The following is a 23,398-nucleotide window of genomic DNA, read 5'->3' as shown; positions in this document are numbered from 1 at the left end:
GAGCTTTTTTGGGGTGGGGGGGTGGGTGGTGTGGGTTGGGGGGTGTTTGCACAAAAACTCTGATCTCTATAAATCATATAAAACCCCACTTTTAATTTCTGCACTTACTATCATGACAGATGGTGATTATTTAAGTTGTCATGTCCTCGATTGGCAACTTGTGGACAAAATTACCCTATCTTACTAAACATGAACTTCTATTTAAACCGCTTTTCAGGTAGGGTAGGTAAAAAGTAGAAAAGGGTACTTTAGACTTTTTACTCTACTGCAATCACGGTACGAGAATTTCAATGCTCCTGTGTGTAGTTGGGGGGGGGGGGAGGTTCTCGATTTAAAAGCTGAGGGACTTTTGTGATTTACCCGTCAAATTTCATTTTCATAGATGCTTTCATTCTACTCTCTCTCTCTCCTTATTCTAAAGTTTAACCCATGCTGAACTAGAATTGTTTCCTAAAATATTTTGACAGATTGACAGCAACACCGATGGACTGGTGGATTTCTCTGAATTTGTTGCTGCAACACTACATGTACGGCAGTTGGAGGAGCACGACAATGAGAAGTGGAATTCACGATCCCAAGCTGCATTTGATAAATTCGATATGGATAGAGATGGATATATCACTCCGGAGGAACTTAGAATGGTACCTTTTCTTTTAGGTGTATGTTATCCTTTTAAGACTATTAATAATGCTAATTCTCACTTTCACATGCTATCAATATGTAATCTCTGTCAAAATATTAGAAAGTATAAACACAGCACTCCCAAGAAACTCCCTTCCCTCCCATGTTTTATTTTCATATAAATTTTGTATTATAGAAAGATTCTTTTACAGAAGGAAGCCACAGCCTATATAGGCGAAATATCCTACCTATAACTTAGAAAGAAAAATCTGGAAATTTAGTTGCCTATTTTTACCCTCTGATACAGCATAGATTCTTTCCTTCTATCTTGTGTCATTGTAAGCAATAAATATATAAAAGATACATTTCAGTTATGGTAAAAATCTTGCGCCATAAATTATGGAACAGCTGGCCTGAGTTGTTCATTTCACACTCCCCCTCAAGTTGGCATGTAAAGATCCAACATGCCCAACTTGCTCAATACATCATAAAACGCAGTACTAGACACTCCTTTGGTCAAAATGTCGGCAAGCTGTCCTTCTGACCTCACGAAGGGCAATGAGATGACCTTCTCATCTAGGTTCTGCCGGATGTAGTGTCTGTCTACTTCCACATGCTTTGTTCGATCGTGTTGAACTGGATTCGAGGAAATTTCAATGGCCGCTTTATTGTCACAAAACAATCTCATCTCCCCCTTTCGTTCAAACCCAAGTTCTTCCAACAATTTATTGATCCAAATTAATTCTTGTAAACCAATCCGGATCCCTCTGAATTCAGATTCTGCACTTGACAGGGCCACGACATTCTGCTTTTTGCTCCTCCAGGTTACTAAATTACCTCCAACAAAGGTGAAGTATCCTGATGTTGACTTCCTATCAGTTATATTTCCAGCCCAATCTGCATCTGTATACCCTTCAACCTCAAGATGTCCATTTTTTTTGAAATAAATCCCTCTTCCTGGAGCACCCTTAAGATATCTCAAAATGCGATAAACAGCATCCATATGGTCCTCACTTGGGGCATGCATAAATTGGCTAACCACATTTACTACATAAGCTATGTCTGGTCGTGTGTGAGACAAGTAAATTAATCTACCTACAAGTCTTTGGTATCTCTCTTTATTTGTAGGTACTTGGTCTGGAAGAATTCCTAACTTGTGGTTTTGCATGATCGGGGTATCAACTGGTTTGCTGTCAAGCATTCCAGTTTCGGCCAATAGATCCAACACATACTTTCTCTGTGACAAAGAAATACCTTCCTTTGATCTTGCTACTTCTATTCCAAGAAAGTACTTCAATCCGTCAAGATCTTTCATTTCGAACTCCTTGGATAATCTCTTTTCCAACTGTTCAATCCCCTCTTGATCATCTCCTGTTATTATCATATCATCTACATAGATAATCAAAATGGTTATTTTTCCATGAGTTCTTTTAAAAAACAACGTATGATCAGAGTCACTTTGTATGTAACCATAGGCTTTCATTGCCTTACAAAACCTCCCAAACCACACTCTAGGAGATTGTTTCAAACCATACAACGACTTATCTAATTTGCACACTACATCCTTAGAACCCGGACATTCATAACCAGGAGGAATATCCATATATATTTCCTCTTCCAATTCACCATGTAGAAAGGCATTTTTTACATCAAACTGGTGTAACGGCCAATCTAGGTTAGCTGCTAATGACAACAACACCCTTACAGTATTTAATTTTGCAACTGGCGAAAAAGTATCTTGAAAATCAATACCATATGTTTGGGTAAACCCTTTAGCAACTAACCTAGCTTTATACCTTTCTACTAAACCGGTTGAACCATATTTAATAGTAAAAACCCACTTACATCCTACTGTCTTCTTTCCTTGAGGTCTCTCTACCAGTGTCCAGGTTTTATTTTGTTCAAGTGCATCCATCTCCTCCTTCATGGCTTGTACCCATTTCTGATATTTCAATGCTTCTTCAACTCGATTTGGAATGACTTCAGCTGAGATATTGGCAGTGAAACCTCTCATCTGTTGTGACAAGTGCTCACTTGTAACGAAATTTCCAATCGGATATGCTCCTCTCTTTTTTCCAAAACTTTCTGATGCGTATCTTTTTGGTGGCTGTCCTCTGTTCAACCTGGGAGGCAATCTATAAACATGATTATCATTTAAATTTTCAAGGTGGTCAGGAGCTCTTACCTCAGAGATATCCGTAGGAGCTGGGTCGTGTGGTTCTGGAAGGGACTGTATCATTTCAGAGGTCGGGTTGACAACCCGCCGGTTTGGATCACGTTTGTAAGTGCGCAACTGTTGGTGTTCAATACCAGAGGCCTCAACTTCCTTTTCTTGTAAACCAGGTTCGAACTCCCCATTATTTAGGCCCAGCTTACTCTCAGATGGACCAAGAGATGGAGGAAGGAATTATCTTGTGGACATACAGATGATGGGCCGATTTGGTCATGTTGGGACATATTACTAGCTTCCAGGCTAGTGTGGTCAAGGGCAAAATTAAGGTCAGATTCGATCTGGTCCGAAGGATACATTTCAAAAGAGTTAGATTCTTCTCCTACAGAGATCAGATCCCATAGTTGCTTCTGGTCCGAAGGATACATTTCAAAAGAGTTAGATTCTTCTCCTACAGAGATCAGATCCCATAGTTGCTTCTCTTCACTAATCTCCCCCTGAGAAGTAACTTGGGAATTTTGGAAAAAATATTCCATCTCAAGAAATGTTACATCCATTGTAACAATTATCTTTTTAGAAATAGGATTAAAGCAACGATAACCTTTCTGATTTATACCATATCCCAAAAAAACACACCGCTCTGCACAAGGTTCTAATTTAGATCTCTGAACTTTAGGAATATGAATGTAAGCCACACACCCAAAAATTCTAGGTGGAAGGTTGAGAATAGATGGTATATGGACATAAGATGACAATTTTTGAAGTGGGGTTTCAAAATTCAGTACCACAGATGGCATGCGATTTATTAAATAGACAGCTGTAGTAACCGCATACTCCCAAAATTTTTGTGGAACATTACTCTCAATTAGTAAGGATCTAGCAGTTTCTAGGACGTGTCGGTTTTTTCGTTCTGCTACCCCATTCTGTTGTGGAGTTCCCGCGCACGAAGTTTCATGTATGATGCCCTCATTTTGAAAGAAACTCTTTAGAATTTTATTCACAAATTCTCCACCATTGTCGCTTCTAAAGTATCTAATATTTTTATCAAATTGAGTTTTCACCATATTATGGAAAATCTTAAATATATTTGATACTTCATCCTTTGTTTTGAGAAGATATAACCATGTCATCCTTGTACAGTCATCCACAAACAGTACAAACCAACGATTTCCATTTGAAGAGTTTACTGGGGATGGACCCCAAACATCAGAATGTATTAAAGCAAATGGAATTGTACTTTTATTTGGACTTCTAGGAAAGGATACACGGTGACTCTTTGCTCTAATGCAAGTTTCACAATTCAAATCCTCATTCTCACAACCAGAAAAAAGACTAGGATAAAGTTTCTTAAGATACCCGAAAGAAGGATGACCTAATCGTCTATGCCACATCCATACCCGATTTCTCGAGTTAGCTTTCAAACTTGTAGAGTAATGAGTCCTTCCTGTAGCCATGTCATCCAAATGATACAATCCTCCTCGTTTAGAACCACGCCCAATAATCTCCTTCGTCCGGATATCCTGAAACAAGCAAAAACGAGGAAACATGAGAACACAACAATTCATCTCTTCACAAATTTGTCCGACAGAAAGCAGTTTTGTAGATAGTGAAGGAACCAGCAGTGTGTTTGAAAGAGTCATAGATGAAGAAATTTGAACATCTCCAGCACTCATTACTGGGTAAGATACCCCATTAGCATTTAAAATATCGCTTCTTCGTGCCTTGTATTCATTCACAAAATCAGACCTCGTAAAAGTCATATGGTCAGTTGCTCCAGAATCTATTATCCAATTATAAGATTCTTTTATATTTGAATGAGGATGTGAAATACAGATTTTACCTTCATTCTGTTTACCATACTTTACTGCTGGCACAAGAGATAAACCATTGGAGTGTGCTACAGACGCTGAACCCACTGCTTCACCTTGGGCCGAACCACCTCTTGACCCGATTGGGTCTTCTACTGTTCCTGTAGGTGTGCTTGCAACAGGGCCGGTTCCAGCTTTATTTGCCTCCCCCTGTTTTCCTTTTTTTTGACCCTTATACCAATCAGGAAACCCGATTATTTTATAACATTTCTCCTTGGTATGATTTGTTTTGCCACAATTAGAACAATAGAGGGAATTATTTGGTCGAGTAGAAGAACCAGGTTTTTGCATGTTCAATTTCTGATTTTGTGTAAGAAGTACCACCGGGTTTTGTAACTCGTCACCCTTTAACATAACAGTTTGACGGTTGTCTTCTCTACGAACCAATGCAAATGTCTGTTCTATGGTTGGGAATGGTTGGACTTGGAGAACATTAGCCCGGATATGATCTAAGCGATCATCTAGGCCATCTAGAAAAGTCAATACTCGGTTTTCTTGCAAAAGTCTATTATATGTTTCGATATCTATTGGGTTGGTCATAGGATTAGGTCTACGACAATCTAATTCTTTCCAAAGTCCTTGTAACTGAGTGTAATAAACCTCAATAGATCCACCCGATTGTTTGACCCGATTAACCTTTCTTTTTAATTCAAGCAATTGTGTCAAATCGTTCCCATCAAAGTAAGTGGTACGAACTGCATCCCAGACCTCTTTTGCAGTTGAGAAAGGAATAAAGTTACCTATCAGAGAGGAATCCATAGAGTTAATTATGTAATCCTTGACGAGTTGATCTTCCATGTTCCACTTTGGATTCGTATTACCCGAAGGTTGAGAGGAAGTGCCATCAATATAACCGAGCTTGCCCTTGCTCGATAACTTCATCTTCAACATCTGTGACCATATGTTGAAATTCTTGCCATCTAGCTTGACTGTCATTGCAGATATGACCCCATCTTGCGTTGGTTTTTGTTGCAGCAGTTGAGAAAGCGTAGCAGTCAAACTCTCAAGAAGAAGAGTCAGATCAGGTTTATTCTCAGGCTGATTTTCCTCCATCTAGGACAGGTAAATTTCAAACCAGAAGGAAGAGAGAAAGGAAGAAAAAAATATCCCTAAGTCACACAGCAACAGGAAACCTTAAGTCGCAGGAATAGCAACAAGGTTAATAGAACTGCGGACAACGCAAATTCACTGTTTTCAGCAAAGTAAAGGAGAACAATAAGAGGAGATATGAATACAAGTTAGACCCACTAGTCCACCTTCGGCATAGCCATCAACAAACTAGAGAATCGAACCTTCGCTCTGATACCATGTCAAAATATTAGAAAGTATAAACACAGCACTCCCAAGAAACTCCCTTCCCTCCCATGTTTTATTTTCATATAAATTTTGTATTACAGAAAGATTCTTTTACAGAAGGAAGCCACAGCCTATATAGGCGAAATATCCTACCTGTAACTTAGAAAAATCTGGAAATTTAGTTGCCTATTTTTACCCTCTGATACAGCATAGATTCTTTCCTTCTATCTTGTGTCATTGTAAGCAATAAATATATAAAAGATACATTTCAGTTATGATAAAAATCTTGCGCCATAAATTATGGAACAGCTGGCCTGAGTTGTTCATTTCACAATCTCTGTGCTACATTTTCCTCCCTTCCTAATATAGATACCATTTATTATTTGAGATGTCTCATATCTGCATAAAGAAGAAAATCTAGTTCTTCTGAGTGCCTGTAGATACCGATATTGTTCTATTCATTGCTACTGAAAACCTGTGTTTTTTGTGAATCACTTGAAATAAAGAAAGAATAGAGGACATGTTATATATTGAATAGATTTGAATTTCCTTAAATGAAAAATTGTTTAGTTCTATATGCTAACCTCTAAGTTAATATGTCGAATTTTAGAGCTAAACGTTTAACCTATAGAATGTCATATGATAGATGTAAAAGCAAATAACTTTTTCATATTAAACTTCTTCATTACATTCTCAATAATAAATCAGGAAAATATCTTTTGAACTTATCTTTCCAGCGAAATGTGAAAATAATTGCATTGCATCTGTTCTAACAAGTACATTATGCAACATTTACAACACTTGGTAATGTTTTCTCAAATAAAATGCAGTGTTTCCATATTTCAGACTTTTTTTTTGAATAAAAAATGTTCTCTTTTTCACAGGAACCACCATTAAAATAGGGTGAGAATATGGAAGCCATTTTTAAAGTTCAATTAAGAAAGAAACCACCTTTAAAGGGGTTTTGGTAGCTATCAACAACTTGGGCATGTTTTCTGGTGAGATATCAATTGAAATGTCCCAAAATGCCCTTAAAAACACACATACCAGCACAAAATTTAGGTTTAGGTTTGGTTTAGTAAGACATGTCACATGTCTGGTGCATGTGTTTTTAGGGCATTTTTTGGGGATTTCAAATGAAATTTCATTAAAAAAATGTATCAAGGTGGTTGATTGCTATATGGGATTTCTTTAATAAAGGTGGTTTATATATAAATTAAATTTTAAATGTGGTTTTGATATGGGTGTATCTTTTCCTCGCGAGGTTAGCGATCCTCATAGGAGCTTGAGGATAGATGATTCTCATGATAGCATGAGAATAGGGGTGTAAAACAGTACAGTGGAACGCAGGTGGAAGCGTGAAACGAGACGACGAGCAGCAGATTCGAAGAATCCAGTTTTCAGCTCGTGAGTCGACTCATACATGTACATGAGTCGACTCATCAGGTTAAGTCGACTCATGTCTGTCATGAGTCGACTCACGAAATCAAGCCCTGTTAGCAAAAGTCTCTGACCAGTCGTCTCATCAGTTATGAGTCGACTCATATGAGGTCATGAGTCGACTCATAACTGATCATGAGTCGACTCATCGACAGTTTCCTGATTCGTTTGGGTTTCTGTTCATACGAATTCCTGTTGGTTTTGGGCTTGGTTATTTACCAGATTATCATCCACGTTTGTACACCTATATAAAGGGTTGTTTAGGGTTTCTAAACATCATCTTAGAGATCTTAGATCAGAGAGAAATTCTAATCATTGTATTAGGGTTTAGAGAGGATTGAGAGATTGTTCTCGATCCTAGTAAGATTGTGAGAGAGAGATTTATAATAATTGATTCTTCATAATCTAGAGAAGGTATTTTCCTTCGCTATACTGAATTGTTCTTGTGTTTTAGTTATCTTCTTCTCAACCCACCTTTTAGTAATTCCGCGACCAAAGGGTGCTCGCACGACGACTCGTATCAAGTTGGTATCAGAGCGATCAGATCTTGCGAAGAGGGCATCCTGTGTATGGTCCTGATTCGATCGCAATACAAGAAGCTTGGCGAGATCCTTATTTTATTGGAAGGAGTTCAGGTTTTAAGGAAGGAGAAGATGGCTGAAGGAGACAATTCAGCGAGGATTGATGCATTGGAGAAGCAGATCAAGACGATAGGTTCGACTCTCACACAACTCGTCAGTCTTATCCATGGAGGTGACAAACAAGGTGAATCTTTTTTGAAGAAAATTATCGAGTCCGATGTGGAGAGAGTAGATTCAGATTCCGACGAGGAGGAGACCGTTAAGGCTGCATTGCATCAAAGGGGTAAGAATTCTTATCAGAACCTGAAGATTGACTTCAAGGTGGAGATTTTTGTTTATGATGGGAGTGTTGATGTCGGGAGGCTTGATGACTGGATCGAACGGATGGAGACGTGTTTTACTCTTTATGGTTATTCGTCAAAAGAGAAGATAGTGTTCGTGACTTTGAAGTTTTCAGGGCACGCGTTGACGTGGTGGAAATCCTAATGTAAGCAGGAGAAGAAAGCAGTGTCGTGGAACAAGTTTAAGGAGTTACTGAGGAAGCAGTTCTACCCGGTGGGATTCCTTGAAGAACGTTGGTACAAATGGTACGGCTTGCGCTAAAGGGTCAATCAAACCGTTCAAGAATATACCACGGAGTTTTAGCAGCAGGCGATGATCCTCAACATTACGACAGAGGAATATTCCGTGTTTAAGTATATGACGGGATTGAGCGATTACATCCGAAAGGAGATGAAGCTATTCACGGTGGAATCAATTGTAGAGGCGAGCGTGAACGCTATTGCCCTCGAGGGCAAGCAAAAGAAGGGCAACGAGGCTAAGGGAGATTCTAAACAGACGGGAGACGAGTCTAGTAGTTCTTAATCTAAGAAGGAGAAGAAGGGTGATCTAGGGAAGGCAGGACTGATTTGTAGTCACTGCGAGAAGACAGGGCACACAGCTGATCGGTGCTGGGAGAAGTATCCTCATCTCAAGCCAAGAGGGTTGAAGAAAAAGAATGAGAAAAAGACATACATGATAGCTCAAGGTCCGAAAGAAGTCCCAGGGATGACAGAGCCCAACAGCAGTCTCAACCTTATGGCGGGGAAGCAGACAACGAAAGAGGACGACGACCCGAGAGAACTACTTTTTGTTCTTAAGTTGCAAGTGAAGACCAGTTTGGTTGATGTCATTGTTGATTCGGGCAGCGAGAAGAATTTGATATCCGAGGCATTGGTTCAGAAGTTGGGTCTGAAAACGGTCAAGCATCCGAAGCCCTATCCATTGGGGTAGATTCAGAAGGAGGAGAAACTGAGTGTAGTTGATCAATGCACTGTCAGATTTGCACTCCACGAGTCGTATATTGACGAGGTCACATGCGACGTCGTTCCATTGGATGTTTATCAGATTATACTGGGTAATCCGTACTTATGGGATAGATATGCGATCTACGAGAGGCGGGCTCAGAAGTACACATTCACTAAGGATGGTGAAAAGTTCATATTTCGTTCGGCATCTCTTCCGAGGGAGACAAGCTTGGAGACGGTGACGCGAGCGAAGAGACTAATGAATGCAAGCAAGAAATTTGTCTCGTTGTGCATTAGACTTCCAGAAAAGTCATTGATAAATGATTGTAACTTGGGGCGAAAGGTGATTACGACGAGACGTGGGATGGATGAGATGTTTCCGATCGGACGTCGAGACCGGATTCCTAGCAAGGTCAGATGGTGCAGAAAAGATGGAAGAGCTCGAGAGTTTCCTCAGCAAAAGTTCTAACTTGAACGTGACTTCAAGTTCCTAAAGAGGGGACCCATGATATGAGTGTATCTTCTCCTCGGGAGCTTAGCCATCCTCATAGGAGTTTGAGGATAGATGATTCTCATGATAGCATGAGAATAGGGGTGTAAAACAGTACAGTGAAACGCAGGTGGAAGCGTGGAACGAGACGACGAGCAGCAGATTCGAAGAATCCAGTTTTCAGCTCGTGAGTCGACTCATACATATACATGAGTCGACTCATCAGGTTGAGTCGACTTATGTCTGTCATGAGTCGACTCAAGAAATCAAGCACTGTTAGCAAAAGTCTCTGACCAGTCGACTCATCAGTTATGAGTCGACTCATATGAGGTCATGAGTCGACTCATAACTGATCATGAGTCGACTCATCGACAGTTTCCTGATTCGTTTGGGTTTCTGTTCACACAAATTCCTGTTGGTTTTGGGCTTGGTTATTTACCAGATTGCCATCCACGTTTGTACACCTATATAAAGGGTTGTTTAGGGTTTCTAAACATCATCTTAGAGATCTTAGATCAGAGAGAAATTCTAATCATTGTATTAGGGTTTAGAGATGATTGAGAGATTGTTCTCGATCCTAGTAAGATTGTGAGGGAGAGATTTGTAATAATTAATTCTACATAATCTAGAGAAGGTATTTTCCTTCGCTATACTGAATTGTTCTTGTGTTTTAGTTGTCTTCTTCTCAACCCACCTTTTGGTAATTCCGCGACCAAAGGGTGCTCGCACGGCGACTCGTATCAGGTTTTCATAGTGTCACCCATTTTAAAGGTGGTTTCTGTGGAAAAATCCATCAAAGTTTAATCCATTGACACCGAAACTGTAACTATGGCCGGGACTTCTGAGACCCTTGTTAGTAACCAATACCACCCCTAGAAGAGAGGCTCAACAAAGTCGAGTTCTCAAACTTTACATCAAATATTATGATTTTCTATCCATAAATATCTAGGATTGACGATCGTGATCATTGTGAACCACTTATTGCTGTGGTCTTATTATCTCATTTTCAAGTCAGCAAGGCATGGTTTCGACCTTGGCAGTGCAAGTGGCAAGTATGTTTATGTGTATAGGCACATGCATATTTGTATACTGTATCATCTTGATCTAAGCTAATAACTAGGCAGTCTTTCTGGTGGTGTTAATCACATCTTAATCATGAAATAATAAAGAATTCAAACATTAGTATCAGAGTATAATTTCTAACAGAATTTTATTGTTTTTTATGCAGCACACCGGGTTGAAGGGATCTATTGACCCACTATTAGAGGAGGCTGATATCGATAAAGATGGGAAGATAAGCTTGTCAGAGTTCAGAAGGCTCTTAAGAACTGCAAGCATGAGCTCCACTGTTCCAAGTCCTTCAGGCGTTAGAAATCCTCACAGATTGTAGATATTATTTAAATATATGATTAAGGGGAAGAAAACTTGAGCTTAATGCTGTACATTATTCATGATTTTTTTTCCCATAGGGATGTGCATTACACAGCAGATTGCCCACTTCTGCAAATTCTTTGAGCCCTGTTTTCTTCTTTTTTAAAAAAAAATCTGCAGTCTTGGGAGAAAAATTCCATCATTGAGGGCTTCAAAGCAAGAAATGTGCTGAAGAGAATCCTTACCAAGTGCTTTTTCCTTCTTCCTTGCTGCTTCCTGTATATTGTATTGTTGTGTAAATTATTGCTTTCGACTTTTAAAACCAAATTGAGGTGTTCATATAGATTTTTTGCGCTAGTTTGTTCACAGGGGAATTAGGTTTCTGAAATCTAAAACACAGATTTGTGATGAGTATTTTTTTTTTTTTTTTTTGTAGGTTATAAATGTTAAGTTCCATATTTTGGGTACTGTTGTTTTTTCTTTTGTTATCTGGTTCTGTTTCCGAATGTAAATGGAGATACTTATAGCCATTTTACTTTAAACTTGTATTTTCAATCTTTAGCTCTATTTACTGTATTTTATTCTGGCTTCTACCATAACTGCCCAAGTGAAAATTTAGTCTGCTGATTGAATTGCTGATAAAAATGATAAAAGTCAAAGTAAGAATATATGATGCTACCATGAATGCGGGTTTCTTATGTATGAATAACTAGCAACTGTTAGCAGTTTATCTTGAATAAATATTAACTGTGGATACTCTTTTTTATATGTTTTTCCATGATCTCAATTTTTGAAATCATTTGAAATCAAGGACGAGCTTGCTTCCAGTGTATTGCATATTTTTAATTATATTTCAATACTTAACGGGATATTTTTATGCAGAAACCTGTTCTAGACCTACCATATATTTTTTCTTGTGAGGATTGCTTTGTATATCATCAATTATTTTGTGACTTTTGTTGCAATTGTTAATGGAACAGAATGTGCCACCCACTACCCAGGCTACTTGCTTTGAACTATTTGACATTCGAAAGATTCACAATTGAACAATAAACAAGAAGTATGGAACAATTACTATTTGAGTGAAATTGACGTTGATTACCATTATATTTCGGAGGGAAAAAAGAAAAGAAAAAAGTCAATGGCATAAAAACTGTCGTACATACACAGAAGATACAAGTAAAGCAACTCAGATCATAAAATAATTTCTTGTACAATTACATTACCATCCCCTTCTATGTACCAGCAACTCTCCATCTTCCTCGTGTAATTACCATGAAATATAATTAAAAGACTTAGAAAAGAATTGAGCCAACCCATTATTCCATAAAAAACATTCATGGCCACAAAGCTTTTGAGATCAACACAAAAACTTGGATATTAATTCCTACTGCCACTCATCATCAATAACCACCTTAGTCCGCCTTCGACCAGTATTTGGTGTTTGAAGAATCCCACGAGAGTTATCAAAACTATGACTGCTTATTTCTGCGTCTCCCTCAAAATTGCGACTTACAACAAACCGCCTCTGATCTAAACTCAATCTCTGTCCACTCTCATTTGGTTCCTCCGAGGAAAATCTAGGATTCGATTCATACATTCTTCCCACTGAATTATCACCGCTTGATGCAGATCGCGCATCTATAACTTGTCTTGGTCTCACATTAGGTGTAGTTTCATGGTCATATGACTGATATTGGCTCCCAGCAGTAGGCTTTCCTCTGTATTTCCTACCTCTGTTGAAGTTTCTTCCTTCTGAGCTAGGCTTTTTGTTACTACTCGCATGATGTTGGTTCCTTCTAGCTAAATTGTATGTGAGTGGCAGGATGTTCTGGAGGTCTGGTTCGGGGCTGAATCCTATTGGATGCAAGCTTTCCTTCATCTTTCTGAAGGTGATAGATATCCTGCAGGTTGAAATAAGTTTTAGTAACTGTCATAAATGCTATGGATGATATGACGTGCTTGTTCTCTTTCTAATTGAAGAAGATTTGGCATGCACCTCTTTGTAGGAACTGCAGGTACACAATGCTTTGCCACGTCAGCTCCGTTCCCATTCAAGACAAGAACTGACCTGCATAGAAATGGTAATTCAAGATTTAGCCAAGATGCGCACACACTACAATTAAGCATCATCTGAGTATGACAAGTATGAGTTTGAATTATATGATGGCATAGAATAAGATGACATTTTATTAGTCCCACAACCTTAAGTTTTGTACAAACGAGTTAAAGGAATATGCCTTGATCAGAAAAATTAAAAGTTTGGCTTTAACTTCCAGACATAATTACTTTAGTTCCCGTGAGTGAGAAAATTTGTGGTATTTCCTTCCCAGAATTTGAGGTACATCAGCCATTAAATACAGTATGACAAAAGCAGGCTAACATATAATTGTTTTCTAGAAAAGCCATAATGTATGTCCAATGCTTACCCCATAGGCAGGGACATTGCAGTTGAACCACTGAACTCTCCTGCTCCTTCAACCTTCAGGCTACTTCCAAAGAGTATGTCGCACTCACTCAGGAATGACACTGTACTAAATGGACGAACAAAATCATGGCTATCAATGTGTGGCGGTATGCAATCTCCTGGTTCATAAATGTTGACTATGCAACTGTCAGGTATGCAAGATGTCGGCAATACATGCCAACGGACCAATCTCCTTATGATGACTTTGAAGAGACTTGGAATTGGATCAGCAACTACATTTCGAAGGATGCCTGGAGGATTTCCATCCTTATCCTGCCATTTGAATATGCATATGAGCTTTCTATCAGGTGAACTAGTAGAATGGCATAAACCTGTGCAAGATTATATACCGTAGCATAGTTGTAACAACATCCAAATTGGATTGTTACTCGTCCTTTCCCCCGCATCCACTTCTGAGGTTCTGAATATGTACGATCTGGAAACAATATGTTTGGCATTTTAACCTGAATTTAGTTAAAACCTATTTGACAGGCAACCAAAACAATTGCAAATGCAAAATAACATGTAGTAAGTCAAAATTATTTCTATTTCAGAAAAATCCCTGATCCATAAACATAAATCAACTACCCAAAAAAAAGTTGGGAGTCTTGGAATTCATCAATATGATAGTATCAGTACTGAAAGTTGTAGGGACAAGAGAACCAGTAATGACTATATACATGATAATCACAGCAACAATATTATCACACTAAAATATAAAAAAAAACGTATTACTCATCTAAATACATATTTTGCACCATGTGTTGATTAATTAAAATTGAAGACGGCAGGGATGAGCAATGTGATGAAATATTTAATAAGGAAATGAAACATGACAAAAGACTACATAATTATGTAATGTTAATGGAGGCATTCACATAAAATAAGAGTTAAACACCCACAAAGGACCACTTCCACATAGGCAATTATTCCAGGTAAAGGAACACTTCCATGCCTGCTGCCAGTACTACGTTGGTGATTAGTTCATATAAACAATGTCATTCAGAGTTCCTACCTGAACACAGCTAAGCCTACAAGTAGCAAATACCTTTAAATAAATGCTATCAGCAGTCCACATAATGGAAACCCAACGTGTAGTGATTGATTTTATTTACTAGCGGGTAATGCCATATCTTACTGGTAAAGGACTCATCCATTAAATCTTAACAGCTTTCATATTGCACAACTAAATGTTATTATTGGGCTTGGCTAGGATATGTTAGTGAGCAAGAATCATAAGTGAAACCTATGTTGCATGGAAACAGGTATGGGTACGGGACTGGGCAAATTTGTAAAAGATTGTACAGGGACACGGCTATATTAATATATTGAATCAATAACTTAAATGAGACCAATGTTCTGTTCTCATTCACATGTTATGAGAATTAGAATTCCTATAACATTTTTATGTTTTTTCATTATGTAAATTATAAAGTAAATGTGAAGTGTAGGATATTTGTCCAACAAGTGTGTGATGAGTGTTTTAAACTAAAACATGTATTAGTGCAGCTGTGCAGGTCCAAATAAATGTATCCACATATTCAGGGAGTGTCCAAAGAGCTTAGGCATAGGTATGAGTGCGTTTCAGATAGAAGTACCCAACTAGCATGGAGTGAAATCCTTCATGGAATCACTAACAAGTTTGACAATTATATAGGTAACAAAAGCAATCATTAATGCTGATTCATTATAATAAGTGGCTTGATGAAATATGCCATCCTATAGTGTCTTTGATTTGATTCCTTCACACTATAATCAATTAAATCCCCACGTCGCAAAATAATCACAACATTTTTAGATGACCTCAAAAGAACAGCATGAAGGTGATCTGACCAACACAGTTTATTATGTTTTCTCATATCGGGTTGGTTGAAAATGAGTGCAAGGAGAAGCTGGGAGGGTTTGGCAAAGTGCAGGTTGCTTACCTGTAGTAGGTAGCATAGGCTGCTGAAAGCTACATATGATATGCTAAAGTGAGAAATCAATATTATGAACCAGCCAAATAGAACACTAGTTTACTCCCTCGAATTAGTATTAGACAATTAGTTGATGGAACTTGAAGCTCCTTTAGATTGTCACAAGGAGGAGCAAACAAAACGTACTGTGGAAGAATAATGTGGAAATATTAGCTTTGATTAGATACCGAAAGGCTGAAAGTTACCCAATTCGACATCTGAAAAGATAATGAAGGAAATACACGCACACAATAAAAACATAAATTAAGCAATTTGTTATGTAGATAGATGGTAATTTATGAGGTAGGTAACACTATAGGATAAGTCCAATGTGTAGAAAGATAAGAAATGTTTGCAGAAAAACGATGTATAGTTAGTAGTTACTTCAGATTGTGTGACCTAAAAAAGTTATAGAAATCAGCAGATGGGAAACCCGCCAAAAAAGTTACAGCCAAAAATACAGTTGGAATGAAGTGAAAAGTACACACCATCATCCAACAATCAGAAAGAATTACAAAGATCCACAAAAGTGACGTCAAAGACCGAGCACGTGATAAAGTGCTCTTTACAAGGAATAGAAGTTTCACATGCAGTTGCTGATAACATTTATTGGTGATGAGCTGAATTCAGGGAGCTTTACTGGAGAGTGGAGGCAATAAATGTTGCTTGAAGGAAAGGAGGAATGACCATTATGTGTTGGGATTTGGTTAAGAGGAATCTGGTTTGGAATGAGGAATCTTTAAAAGATAAAAATAGAATTCAGTGACTTATTTTATTTAAAGGGCTTAAAACAGGAAAATGATTCGAGTTGGTATGAGAATAAGGGAATGCCGGAAGTCCCAGAGAACTATAAAAGCCCCAAAGACCTATCGTGCGAATGGAATAAAAGAGAGATAAGTGGAAGTTAAACATCATACAACGCTTTTAATTGAAAATATAACTCGAGTGCTTGGACTCTCAAGACTCTAGTATGTCGTGTGCGCGTCACATGACTTAATAATAGAGAATGGAGAATACACCAAACAATGAAAGAAAGGTCTTGAAGAAGAGTCCGTTAAATGATAGGTATTCTTACGGTACAGAGGTTTGGCAATTTATCCTTGACATCAAACGGTTGAGAAACAAAATAGTTTTTTTTTTTATGGTTGATCCAAGAAGCTAAACCTGAATGGCCCTCCAGCCAATAGGTTTTTTACACTTTATTCTTCATTACAACCATAGCAAGGTCCCAGCATTCTTTCCTTGAGTTATTCTGAAATATTGTGACGGAGAAGATCAAAAGGACTTAGAAAATGATAGTGTACAATGAGAATGAGTTCTAGGATTGTATCTATCAAGTAGTTTATAACACAGTGCTTTTTCCTCTATTGAAGCTAAATTTATTATAGTGTAGAGCTTTCAGTATTAATCAGAAATTTATCACAAAATAGATTAGGAAGTCATTAGACTCATTACTACACACGAGATCTAATATGGTATACAGTTTTCGTTTTAATCAGACGATTATCACACAGAATTGACCAGGATATTATCCTAAAAGCTTAAACCCCTTGTTATTTCTGGGGTAAATTACACTTAAATACCCTATTCTTTGCCCGATATTGCTCCAAAACACCCTAAGTTTAAAACCCTACACTTAAATACCCTAAAGTTTTTAAAAATTACACTTTAATACCCTAATTAGTGTACCAAAGTGCAATTTTTCAGAAACTTAAGTGTAGCGTTTTAAACTTACGGTATTTCGGTACAATATCAGGTAATAATAGGGTGTTTACGTGTAATTTATCCTTAGTTCTGAAATATCTGGAACCCATTAAATATATTAGCACTAGTAGTCTATTATGCCAGCATGAAAACAGTTGTTAAGATGGAAAACCCCTATATTATTCATGAATCCAGTGGGACTAATACAAATCATAAGTAACAAAAGAAACATTGAAAAAGACTAGACCAGATGTACCAAACAATGTCAATATACCATAAAGCACAAGAAAAGCACATCTCAAATGCATCACCTATAACTTCTCAGGCACTCTATGGTTGAACAATCAGTCAAAAGTTTTCTCACCCAATTTAATAAATACCTTGTAGGTACCAAATCTAAAAAAGAAAGTCGTCAGGCTCCACGTGTTTAATTAACCAATCAAACTTCTCTCTACCAAATTCATACTCCATAAGAGTACAAGTGGCTTTCTCAACTCAAAGCCTGACCATTCCAATTTTTATAATTGTGGAAGATATTAAAAGGTTGTCTTTCGGCAAAATGGCCAAATTGGTATATTTTGTAGACACTTGGTGACAAAATGGTATATTTTTTTGACTTTTAACAAATTGGTATATTCTATAGACTCAGACGCCATATACCCCTTAAGTTTGGCCGGATCCATTATTCAGGCCAGTTTTCTCACGTGACAGACTCACGTGATGCCCAGCTGACGGGTTTATTGCACAAAACCCCCCTCCTCAAAAAACTATGCTCCTAAAAACCAATCCTCCTCCTTCCCCTCTCCCTCCTCCTCATCCTCTTCAACCTCTCCCCATCACCCACACCCGCACACCCGCCAGCTCAGCACAGGAGCGCGACCTGAATCATCTCCTCCGCAGCATCCACCGTCTCTCCCGTCGATCCCTTCACCAGATCCACCACCCCTCCCTCCGCCGCCGCCGCGATGTTCATGCCCCCAAGTTCACTAAAATGTGTCCACATACTTCTCTCTGTCTCTGATAAGAAAGTTTTCATCCTCTTTCATTTTCTGGTGTAGTACAAGGAGTTCAATGTTTAGGATTCCTCCTATCCATTAGAAGATAATTGTTTGATATACTTTCTGTTTAACATCCATGATTAACAGGACCAATGCCATCCAGAATTTCATCCTTTACAATCCTTTTTGGGACATCTTTGTTCTCATTAACAACACAATTATCCTCATGGTCTATAGCCCCTGCCACTGATGACAATACCTCATTTCACATTAACAATGTCATTATCATCCTCACCATCACCAGCAACACTATTGTCATCCTTGTTCCAAAGTGCGATTGTATTTGTAGCATGTGATTGCCGACATCACAAGTCTTCACTATAATTATTATTTTCTTTTGTCATCATCATTGTTGCTGCCACCATTACCTTGCTGCCGCTACCAACACTGCACTTACCCCATTCTCTTCCTCCTCTTAGCTCACAAAAGATGCATTAACAAGAAACACAAATCAAATCAATGATTCATCAAAATGTTATCTTCAAAAAACATGATGTGAATCCTGAGCATCCTTCGAACTGAAACACTGAGCTAGACACCTTCTATTCATCTGTTAATTATTCAAGAAGAAGCCATGAAGAGAAACGAAATGATATGTAATTAACTAACTAACAATAGTGATGGAAACCCATATAAGCATTTCATCAAACACCTTCTATACAATCAATTTTCTCAAACTCAATAATGATACCGAGACTTCAATTCTTGAACTCGGGTCTCCAGCTCATCAATCCTCTCCTTCCAATCACTACAAACGATTATGGGTCTCACATTGTCATACTCAAATTCTTCATCCTCACTTTCACCTCCCTCTTTCCCCCTCGCAGTCTTTTGCTTCCTCTGCTGCTATTTCTTCTTCTCCTTTTTTAGAGTAGCTGCTCTCTGGAGGGCGATGAGGACGTCGGAGCCTATGAGGGATGATGGGCATCCGACTTTGGCGGTCATTTGTTGATGGAGGTTGGATTTGAGAGGAGACCGTTGTTGATGATGATCATGATGACTGACCACTTGCTTGAAAGATGAATGAGAGGGAGCAGGCGAGCGGGGGACGGAGGAGGAGGAGGGAGGAGGGGGCGGGGGGTTTAGGAGCAGGTTTTTTGATGAGGGTGTTTTGTGCAATAAATCTTGCCAGTTAGGCATCACGTAAGCCTGTTACGTGAGAAAACTAACCGAAAAAATAGATCCGACCAAACTTAAGGGGTATATGACGCCTTAGTATATAATATACAAATTTGTCAAAAGTCAAAAAAATATATCATTCTGTCACCAAGTGTCTACAAAATATATTAATTTCGCTATTTTGCCGTTGTTTTTCCTCGAGACTACAAACCTAACAGTAACGTCAGTTGCATATACTTGAGAGAGCTTATACTTTGAATATGAGTACCTTCTATGAGTCATTATGTAACAGCATTACATGAATTTAATGTTCAAAAACTGTAATGTGTTATTTGGAAGTTAACAGGCTGAAGTTGTGGCAGAAGCAAGGAGTAGGGTGCCAACTTAGGGTTATGGACCAGATAAAAAATCATATCTAATCTGTTGATACGCTAAACCATGGCTGACAAGCTCGAACCATATCGAGGTTATTCTTTTGATTAAACTTGAGGATTTTTTTAGAGATCAATCACTTAATTACTCTTATTTTTATATTGATTCCTCAAATCTTTCACTCAATTTATTTAAGTTATATCAAATTAGTCCTTGTGCTAACATTTTTGTAAAATTAACTAACCATAGTTAGGGAAAAACTTCCTAGGCGTAGTCAATTACCAAAATATCTTTAGTTAATCTTTTTCTTCCTTAGCTAGGGATCTCTCCTCTCTTCCTTCCTCTCCCACTCCCCCTCCCTCTCACCCTCTCCTCACTCATTCTTTCTCCTCAAGCAAAGGAAAAAGGAGAGTCTAAATTTTCCCTTAACCCAAATCAAAATATTCAAATACTCAATGCTCAAAATTAAAATATTGATGATTTTTTAAGAGGAGAAAGGAAAATTAATAAAGAAAATATTGACAGAGAGAAAGATGCTTGAGATAAAAATTAAGAGAAACTATAGTTCACTAGGTTATGAAAGAGTAGATGATAAACAAAACGACGATTTCCTGTTTAAAAGAGAAAGCACTTGCGATAATGCTAGACTATTCGAAAACAAGATTGATGAGTTTCATATAGGATTAGGTTTAGATTGGGTTTAGGCAAAATGAAAGTATAAATTTGTTTGGCTTTATTGGGTTTTGAGTTGCTTAATTTATCAGTATACACCAAGGGTATAATGGAAATGACGCATAACATTGTTACAGTTAAAAGAAATATTCCTTCAAATTTGGATGAAATCTATGTACTTGCTATACTGACTTGACTTAAATAAATTGAGGTATTAAATAACAATTGCAAAGATTTGAGGGAAAAATATCAAAATAGGATTAACTAAAGGGACCAATATATAAAAAAAACCTCAACTTTATGAAGGAAAATTCCTGCATCCAGATTATTGGAGGTAAATTTGGGATGAAATTACATATACTTCATTGAAACTTATTAGTTTCTAGTTCTCGATTTTAGTCATAGCCTCAATACTATTTCACTTGAACTAATTGCCAGAACACCATGAATATCATTTTAAGAAAGTATTCTAGGCAATCTCATATTGTAGAATGCAGATCATATTCATAGTCTCTGCAACTCCTACCAAGAGTTGAATTATTAATTCTACTAGTGACTAATGTCAATTGCACTGTTGAGAGAGCTTCAAACAATGCATTATATCAAGAATGAGGCACCGCACATTTGCCAAATCATAATTAGTAGTTATGGTAGCTTATAGTTAAAGTAGGAATCAAGAGACTGGTAAGGTTGCAAGAGGAACCAAGCTTCTTTCTAAAGAGTTTAATGTTTGGAACTTATATTAAATTACTAAAAGCAATGGTGTAGTTGATGTTTCAACTGTGAAAAGAGAAAGGAAGACAGCTGAATGATTTGCCTAATAGATTCAAGTGATGAGTTCAAATGTTAACAAAAAATATTATAAGAACAACATTGAAATCACGCGATGACATAATTCTTAAAGAGGAGATCAACACAAAAATCCAATTTTAACAATACTTCACACATATGAGTGTAGCAAAATGATATGTTGCGATGGAGCTGTGGATAGACATTTAAAGGTAAAATAACAAATGTGCATTATTAGGAGGCTAGATGTTGCTCCTACTGAGAATAAAATGAGAGAAAGTCGATTGAGATGGTTTGACCGCATGCGGGAGAACACAAGATGCACTCATTAGAGAGGTGATAAGAGCAACGAGGGTTCGAGGTAGGCTCAACAACTTGGTTTTAAGCAATTAAGAAGTATGTGATAATGATTAACGTAAACGGGAGAGGTAGCCTAAACAAAACTAAATCGAAGAGTATGATTTGTGTAGCAGACCCCAAATTTTTGGATAGTCTTCATCGTCGTATATTTTTAACAATACTTCACAGTGTATGATTTGTATGCCACAACTCAAAGAAGGCATCATGTGTAGATTCCTATATGTAAATCACGTGTAGATTCCTATGACTTAAAACAGTTGAGGTGTGACAAATAATCAGATAGGCAAAGAGATAGCGTAAAAAATATTCAAACCTTACCTCTAAATTCCGATTTCCGCCCTTTTTCCTGCAACTCATACACGAAATCCACAATCCTCTTCTGCTCCGCCGCACTAAAAACCCCAGTGTGCAGCTCCAACCCATCCAAAATATTAACAATCTTCCCCTTCACCCTCTCCAAAGAAATAAAGTCCTTTTTCCTCCCAACGTTCTGGAATCTAATCCACTCCCTCTGCTCCCTTGGCAGCTCTACTTTCTTCTTCCCTTCATATTTTGCCTCCTCGCTCGTCTCTCTCGCCTTCTCCTCTTCCTCGGCTAGCTCGTCCTCCTCTTGTGCCATGTCTGCCCACGACATCCGAACCTTCGGTGAGCCCGAACTCCGATCCGGTTCCATTTCAGGATCCGTTCCCCATCCGCTAGGCTCTATATGCTCGCTCCAACTCGGAGATTCCTCTACTGGATCTACAGAAGGGAGGAAAACCATTAAAAAATAAGCAAAAAGGGCGAAGAAACGGCAGATTCGAAGGGACAAGCACCTGGGGTAAGAGAATCTCGATGACTACGGCTTGGGGATCCGCTAGGCTCAATCTGCTCGGTGAAGTTCGGAGACTCCGACCGCATCGAATCTGAGAGCAATAGATCTGTGAGTAAAGAAGCAAGAACACCGAAAAACCCTAGGTTTGGAGATGAGAGAGGGACCTTGACGGAGAGACCGGACGCGGTCCGCTAGGGTTTGAGAGCAGCGATCGCAGAGATCTCGAGTGAGGAAGGGGAGCCAGTTGGTGAGGAACTCGCGAGCGATCTCGAGCTCGGAGGCGTCGTGATCTTGGATGAAGGGATCGTCCATCTCTTTTCGCTTTCGTTTGATCTCGATCGATCGATCGATCGAGGGGCTTGGAGTTCGAAAGCCGTGAGGTCTCCGCGAGGAACGAGGTAGGAGAGTTTTGCTAAAATCCCCTCGATGAAGTAGGAAATTGTGGATTCTTTGATGCAAGTGGGTACGGGCTGGAATTTTGGATGGGTGGTTGCCCCGCTCAAAAAGAAAAAAAAATAGGGGAGGGGCTAAGGGGAAAGTCAATGATTAAATTCCACCTATCTTGTTTGGTTGAGATATGAAGTGAGAATAAAAATAAAAATAATGTTTGACACTCATGTATAAAGATATGAATAGTTTATTAGACTCCAAACAGATATAAACGTAATTCCTAAAAAACAACAAGGAAATATACTTACAAAAAGAGGAAAGTAAATCTCATATCGCTTTCCAATGTGCTAAATTATCAAATTAATATATTTTGCTACACCTAATGATCATATTGGTATATTTTATTTACCTAGCGATAATAAAGTATTAGAACAAGAGTTTGACGATAATTAGGCATAAATTTTGATCAGAGCCCTTTTTTGGCATTGGTTAGTCAAGTAAGCAAGTCATGCGATGTCTAGGTGGCTTTTTTTTTTACTGAGGTGGACTGTATATGCGAGTTCTTTAACTACCCT

The 23,398-nt window shown here is 38.2% G+C and overlaps 2 protein-coding genes across 3 annotated transcripts in view; one reads left to right on the top strand and one right to left on the bottom strand.

Annotated features, from left to right (window-relative positions):
• LOC109823293 (calcium-dependent protein kinase 18) overlaps positions 1-11,531 on the top strand; it is a 19,672-nt gene extending 8,141 nt beyond the window's left edge. The window contains exons 11-12 of one of the 2 annotated variants that reach the window (XM_020389579.1): positions 468-659; positions 10,981-11,531. In XM_020389579.1, the coding sequence (XP_020245168.1) occupies positions 468-659; positions 10,981-11,142 (354 nt within the window). In that variant the 3' untranslated portion in view covers positions 11,143-11,531. The remainder of the gene's footprint in view (positions 1-467; positions 660-10,980) is intronic. The other variant, XM_020389585.1, reaches the window with a different exon arrangement.
• On the bottom strand, positions 12,290-22,854 carry LOC109823284 (RNA demethylase ALKBH5). Its single transcript, XM_020389571.1, has 7 exons — positions 22,598-22,854; positions 22,435-22,524; positions 21,938-22,360; positions 13,941-14,026; positions 13,553-13,863; positions 13,123-13,194; positions 12,290-13,027 (listed from the first exon to the last, which is right to left on the bottom strand). Exons 1-7 carry the CDS (start codon positions 22,743-22,745, stop codon positions 12,511-12,513), a joined length of 1,647 nt encoding a protein of 548 aa, XP_020245160.1. The 5' UTR covers positions 22,746-22,854; the 3' UTR covers positions 12,290-12,510.

Source organism: Asparagus officinalis, chromosome 1 (genome assembly GCF_001876935.1).
Source record: "Asparagus officinalis chromosome 1, Aspof.V1, whole genome shotgun sequence".
Lineage (NCBI taxonomy): Eukaryota > Viridiplantae > Streptophyta > Magnoliopsida > Asparagales > Asparagaceae > Asparagus > Asparagus officinalis.
Note: the sequence above shows the minus strand (reverse complement) of the source record. Positions and strands in the feature narration are given on the sequence as shown.

What these genes read in the sequence shown, in the direction of transcription:
- LOC109823284 (XM_020389571.1), bottom strand. Translation starts at nt 22,745, where the DNA reads ATGGACGATCCCTTCATCCAAGATCACGACGCCTCCGAGCTCGAGATC. An exon ending in CGTCCGGTCTCTCCGTCAAG is followed by an intron (nt 22,525 to 22,597) that starts GTCCCTCTCTCA and finishes TATTGCTCTCAG; the next exon opens with ATTCGATGCGGTCGGAGTCT. An exon ending in GCGGAAATCGGAATTTAGAG is followed by an intron (nt 14,027 to 21,937) that starts GTAAGGTTTGAA and finishes TATTGTTTCCAG; the next exon opens with ATCGTACATATTCAGAACCT.